This window comes from Aedes albopictus, chromosome 2 (genome assembly GCF_035046485.1).
Source record: "Aedes albopictus strain Foshan chromosome 2, AalbF5, whole genome shotgun sequence".
In the NCBI taxonomy this organism is placed as follows: Eukaryota; Metazoa; Arthropoda; class Insecta; order Diptera; family Culicidae; genus Aedes; species Aedes albopictus.
Genome location: NC_085137.1, coordinates 49,708,982 through 49,715,871, shown reverse-complemented (window position 1 = coordinate 49,715,871; position 6,890 = coordinate 49,708,982). Strand labels below are relative to the sequence as shown.

At 48.6% G+C, this 6,890-nt stretch overlaps 1 protein-coding gene across 1 annotated transcript; it reads right to left on the bottom strand.

The window, feature by feature from the left end:
* Positions 1 to 310: 310 nt before the first annotated feature.
* On the bottom strand, positions 311 to 5,605 carry LOC134286032 (uncharacterized). The gene has a single exon (XM_062847594.1). It carries the CDS (start codon positions 5,603 to 5,605, stop codon positions 311 to 313), a length of 5,295 nt encoding a protein of 1,764 aa, XP_062703578.1.
* Positions 5,606 to 6,890: the final 1,285 nt, after the last annotated feature.

Here is a 6,890-nt window from a genome sequence, read left to right as displayed (position 1 = left end):
CTTTCGGTTGGAATGCAAAGGTCTAACAAAAACAACAAAAAATGGATGGTCTGGAAATCGGGAGAAGCTTCTAGAACTTTCGTTACTTTTCTTAATGCTAATTGGGGAAAGGTATTGGTAACAAACTATTTTACAAGGCAAATTACAATGAAGGGGGAACATGGGTCAAATGGGAAGGGGAATGAAGGGAAAAATGGCTATTTGGGCATTTACATACATAGTGGGTCAAACATAACAAATAAAATGGTCAAAAAACAAACAATACAAAAAAAAAATAAACGTTCGGAACCGAACATTCTCCCGCCGGGTTTCACTGTGGATCTGTAGATGCGAGAGCTTGATCGTTGTCTTCGATTGGAAGTGGTGCGAGTCTGGATACTGAACGACGGTATACCCCAGTAGATGTTTCAACGTCAACTACCCTTACTACTAAATCTTTGCCAGGGTAAACCTTCACAATTCTGCCCAATTTCCATGACTGTGGTGGAAGGTTGTCTTCTTTAATAATCACAATGAGCCCAGGAGTAACGTTTGGAGTACCGTTATGCCACTTAGAGCGAGCTTGGAGCGTGTTGAGATACTCATTCGACCAGCGTTTCCAAAAGTGTTGTCGAAGAGACTGCAAGTATTTCCAACGGGTCAAGCGGTTGACAGGTACATCTTCAAGCGTCGGCTCAGGAATGGCGACCAATGCTCGACCAATTAGAAAATGGCCAGGGGTTAAAGCAGACGGTTCATGGGTATCCAACGAGTTGGTAAAGAGTGGACGCGAATTAAGTACTGCTTCAATCTGCGTCAGTACAGTACAGAATTCTTCGAAGGTGAGACAGGCGTTAGATAAGACCTTTCGTAAATGGGTTTTTGTACTCTTCACCCCGGCCTCCCACAACCCTCCAAAATTTGGCGAGCGAGGCGGGATGAATTTCCAGACAATTTCACGGGCAGAACAGAACTCATCAATCCTTCCCTTGGATTGATCGTCTCTGAACATCAAGAATAGTTCATGGAGATCCGATTTTGCACCTGCAAAATTTGTGCCGTGATCGGAATGTATTTCTTCAACTAAGCCTCTACGGCTAACAAAACGGTGGAGAGCAGCTACGAACGCTGCGGACGACAGGTCGGAAACCAGCTCCAAATGAATGGCCTTGGTAGCGAGACACACAAAAATACAGATGTAGGCCTTCACGCGAACGAACTTCCGGAGACCAACCTTCACGAATACCGGTCCGGCAAAGTCAACGCCGGTTCGAGAAAACGGAGCGGAGGGAACGACACGTGCCTCCGGAAGGCGACCCATCATAGGCTGTAGGCAGCGAGGACGAGATCGGAAACAAGTCACACATCTCCGCAAAACCTTCCGAATGGTTGATTTAGCGTTAATCAACCAGAATCGTTGACGCATAAGAGACATCAACCCTGAAGGACCAAGATGAAGGTTTTCGAGATGCATGTCCCGAATCAGAAGCTCACAAACTGGGCTCTTATTCGGAAGAAGAACCTGGTGGCGAGCTTCATACGGTAGGTGAGAATTCTCCAAACGACCACCTACTCTTAACAAACCGTCCACCAATATGGGATCAAGTGGACCTAAACGACGACTATGTTTCCCTGACGAAATCAGGTTGATTTCATCCGATAATTCAAGACGTTGAACGACTCCGATAATAGTCATCATGGATTTACGCAATTCAGGAACTGTCAAATGTTTGGATAACACACGATCGGCGTGCCTCACTCTACAGTTGTTTGCAAACCGTAAGACGTACGCAATCACCCTCTGCAATTTTCGGAATGATCCGAAGGCTTCTAAGAAAGGTACGTCAGGAGAAACAACCGTCACCGAGACGATTGGCACAATCGGTGTATCATCAGGCATTTCGGATTCCGGAAGTGGATCTGGAATCAGAACTTCATACTGGGGCAGCTTCAAAAACGTCGGTCCATTCCACCACAAACTGTTACTGGCAAGAGTTTGCGGCAACTGCCCCCTGGACACGACATCGGCTGGGTTATCTTCAGAACGAACGTAAGACCAAATAAAACCTTGGGTGGCTGAATTGATCTCCATCACCCGGTTGCGGACAAAAACATCGTTGGGCAACCTTTTCAACCAGGCGAGTACGATGTTGCTGTCAGACCACAGGCAGATGCGTTGAATTTCCATTTTCAACGACCCAACGCATTTGGGAACAAGTCTGGACAGCAATAGGGCAGCGCATAGCTCTAATCTGGGAATCGTCAAAGGTGACAATGGAGCAATTCTGGATTTACTACAGAGCAATGAAACCTTTACATCGGAACCAGATACAACTCGTAAGTAAATGACTGCTCCGTACGCACGAAGGGAAGCGTCAGCGAATCCATGTACTTCAACACTCTCGACGCTTACCAAGCCGACGAAGCGTGGAATTTTGACGGAGTCAACATATTTCAGGGATTCTCTAAACGTAAGCCAAGACTGTAGATTCTCGCCTGTCAACGGGTCATCCCAACCTACCTTGTCTTTCCACAACTGTTGCATAATTATCTTGGCGAGGACTATAACTGGAGCCACAAGCCCCAAAGGATCGAACAAACGAGCAATTTCGGAGAGGACGATACGTTTCGTTGGAACAGACAACGGTTGGAACGGCAACTTACAATGGAAACGAAATTCGTCTTCCTCAGGATCCCACAACAGGCCAAGGGTTTTAATAACCTTGTTCACGTCGGAATCTTTAAACACCAAATACTTTTCGCGGTCTTCCTCGGGAACGGTATCTAGGATGGCTGCGTCGCTTGCACACCATTTATGCACAGGGAAACCTCCGGAATTCAACATGTCGGTCAAATCCGAGCGAAGCTGAACGGCCTGCTCAATGGTATCAGCCCCTGACACCACGTCATCTATGTAGACATCCTCTTCTACTACCTTGGATGCAATTGGGAAACGTTTGCACTCGTCACGTGCAAGTTGCAGCAATGATCGAGTGGCCAGAAAAGGCGCACTAGACGTCCCATAGGTAACGGTTGTCAACTCCAGGATTTGAAGCGGATCATCAGGATTTTCCCTCCAAAATATTCGCTGGAGCCCAGAATGGTTTTCGACCACACGAATCCTTCGGTACATTTTGGAGATATCAGCGGTTATCGCGAACCGATGCTTACGGAATCGTAGGATAATGCAAAAAAGTTCATCCTGGACAGTGGGGCCAATCATCAAAACATCATTCAGAGATGGGCCAGTTGTTCGAGCCGAGGCGTCGAAAACAACTCTCAAGCGAGTAGTGGAACTGCTTGGCTTGAGGACGGCATGGTGCGGTAGATAATGAACCAGTTTCCCTGGGTTATCATCTGACTCGGAGATCTGCTTACAATGGGACAACGACTTGTATTCATTAATGAAATCGACATAAGCCTTTTTCAATTCGGGATTCTTGCTGAAGCGGTGCTCCAGGATATGGAAACGTTTCAAAGCTAGATACCGGTTACTGCCTAGTTCACTCACGGATTCCTTCAATGGAAGATAGACGGTGTAGGTACCATCTGGATTTCGAATGGTGGACGAGCTGAAAAGTTGTTCACAATCTTGCTCCTCCTTGGAAACTACGCTACTATTCTCGACCGACTCAACAGACCAAAACTTCTCGATGTATTCTGTGAGCGGCCGCAAGCTGGCCGTGTAGCAGTGCTGATTTTCATCCATGTCCTCAGCACCACCAGCAACGACCCATCCTAGACGAGTCTCCTTGAGTATAGGCAGGTTTTGGCCTAGCACCAAATGGCCGGGAAGCATCAAATCGAAGAACAGTTTAACTCCAATCAGTAACTGCACTTCTCCTGGAGTATGGAAAGTGGGATCAGCAAGTGAAAGACCTGAGGGAATGTTCCAAGACCGACAATTCATCTTACGACCGGGGAGGGGACCAGTCACCACATCGGTGACCAAACATTCAATTCGGGCTTGATAATCCTTACAACGGGACCGGAACGAAAGTGTTGCCTTTCTGTCGAGCACCGATCGCTTACCGGTAGCTCCAACAACTTCTACATGGGTAGGTACCTGGTCGATTCCCAATCGTTCAACAAACGAACTGGAAACCAAATGTGGTTGGGAACCACAATCGAGGAATGCACGGCAAGGGAAGGAATTTCCATGGCTGTCAAGGACATCAACCATGGCCGTAAGCAGTAGCGTGTCATCCGAACGAGGTACCTTTTGGACGGGATTGGAGACAGATGCAACACTTTCAACAGGATTCGGAACTTGGGAACTAACAACAACCTTAGCGGGCTCGGGATTGGGCATTGGATTATCAACAATGGGCTTGGATTCGGGCTTTGGAACTTTGGGCTCGTGTAGCAAGGTGTTATGCCTACCTTGACACTCCTGGCATGATTTGTTGGATGGGCATTTTGAGGAAATGTGTCCCTTCCTCAAACAGTTGAAACAAAGGAAAAGCTCTCTTACCTTAGTTCTACGTTGGGGTACCGTCAGTGCAACAAACCTTTCACATTTGTAGTTTGGATGGCTCGCACTACAAATCTCACAGGTCGCCTCACTATTAGCTACGGGTGTAGCCATAGCGAACGACTTCACCGGCGGGGACTTCGACGATAGCTTCGGGTTGGACTTCTGACTGGATTCCTTGACTGACGACGGCTTCGGGTGACTGGCTTCGCAACGCTCCAACAATGAGCATCGCTCCTTCAGGAACAAGACGGTGTCTTCATACGATGGGATCTGCTTGTGGGGAATGGTGGTCTCCCACTGCTTCCTCGTTTCGGGATCGAAAGCATCCGACAGCACGACGACTACGAACCTTTCGGAAACTCCTTCTAAATCCTGGTTCAGCAGTCGCAGCCCCTCGACGTGGCGGGTAACTTCATTCAGCAACTCTCTCATCTGCTTGGAGCATTCCTTGGTCATCCGTTTCAGACTCAGTAGGCCATGGATGTGCGAGTCCACTGCTTTCCGTTCATCCTCGTAAACATCAAGCAGCAACTCCCAGGCGTGCTTGAAATTGCCATCACTGAGCGTCTTCGGATCGATTAGCTTGGCGGCGGACCCACCGGACAGTGCCCTCTCAAGGTGGTGTAACTTGACGGCGTTGGAGTCTCTGGACCGTGACATAATGTCCGAAAAGACCTGCTGGAATCTCGGCCAGTTCTCCGGCTTCCCGTCAAACGAAGGGATTGGAACCGGCAGTGGTTGCTGCTGGACGACTATCTGTGGTGGTAGCTGGGCACTGTTCGCGGGTGCGGACACATTCGTGGGAGGCGACTGCGGGGTTGCGGACTGGATGAGGGTTTCCACCATCATTGCGGTTTCGGTGTGGTGGTTCTCGAATTGGAGGTAGGTGGCGTCGTTGTCATCCAATTTTTCCGCTGGCAACAACGCGGTGATTTGGTGGTGGAAGCTTAGGTATTCTTGGAAATGGGCTTCCAGATTCCGAGAATATACCTTTAGCTGGGCCAGGGTAAACTGGACAACGCCGGCTGCCGACACGTCTTCAATCGATTTCCGGATCCTGGTCACTTTGGCCTTCGCCTGGCCACGCAGGTGGACGAGCGTCTTCAATTCGGCCATTTTATCACTTTTTGCCGGCGTGTGCATTAGCATCGTTCACGCACACGTTTTTTCACTTCTTTCTTCGCCCCCTGGGGCACACACACACTTATTGTCTGTTCGAGACCGTACTCGGTCGGTTTTTCTTCAGCCCAGGGCGGGCACACACACAAGCACTACTTAACTGTCCTTGTCGAAACGTGTTTCGACGTGTTTCACTTTTCACAGCGTCACTCGCGCGGACTACTTCTCGAAACGCGAACGACGCCACCGGTGGCGCGGGTACACTTTCGGATTTTTCGTTCCTCCACCTGAGCCGCTAAATTTCCTCCTACTGCGCGAAGGCACCGATGCTGCATCCGGGTCGAAGCAGGACCAAACAATGTGCGGTGCACAATGTGGGCAGATCCGGACGGGGAACGGAACCAGAGAAGGGCAGCCGAAATTTGCCACTGGCTAACACCAACAGGCCAGGAAAGTTCAGTTGAACCCGTGTGCAAGTCGGTCCGGTATCCACTACAGGTTACCGGAAAGCTCTGATCGTGGAGCGGACCGATGGGGCACTGAAAATTCCTTGCTGGTGCTCCAGCAACGACTGTTCGGTTGGCACCTTCTGGAGCACTAGTCTGTCCGTGTGCAGTCAAACCGGTATCCACAATCGATTACCACTGGTGGGGTCGAGTTGTGGAGCGGTCTGAATGAACAGCGCTAATGCTCGGGATTTGCTCGGTTGAGCGGTGGACTGTATCTCGAGGCAGCAGCAGCGATCGGCCGCTTCGCTTCGGCAGCGGAGGCAGGAATGTTGGCTTCTTGGTGGCAGAAGAAAACTCCGGGTGATTCGTTTAGCGATGATGTTTATTCCGCGATGTTCAAATTAAAACTGATTCGCTTCGTGCGATGTGTGTTACTTATATACTACCAAATACAATGTTGTGAGAGTGTGACTGTTACAAAATAGGCTCCTCCCCTTTCGGTTGGAATGCAAAGGTCTAACAAAAACAACAAAAAATGGATGGTCTGGAAATCGGGAGAAGCTTCTAGAACTTTCGTTACTTTTCTTAATGCTAATTGGGGAAAGGTATTGGTAACAAACTATTTTACAAGGCAAATTACAATGAAGGGGGAACATGGGTCAAATGGGAAGGGGAATGAAGGGAAAAATGGCTATTTGGGCATTTACATACATAGTGGGTCAAACATAACAAATAAAATGGTCAAAAAACAAACAATACAAAAAAAAAATAAACGTTCGGAACCGAACACTTAGTATATCCATTTGGTACATAACATGGGGTACAAACTCAAAATTTATCCTTATGGACTCTATTTCGCTACCGTA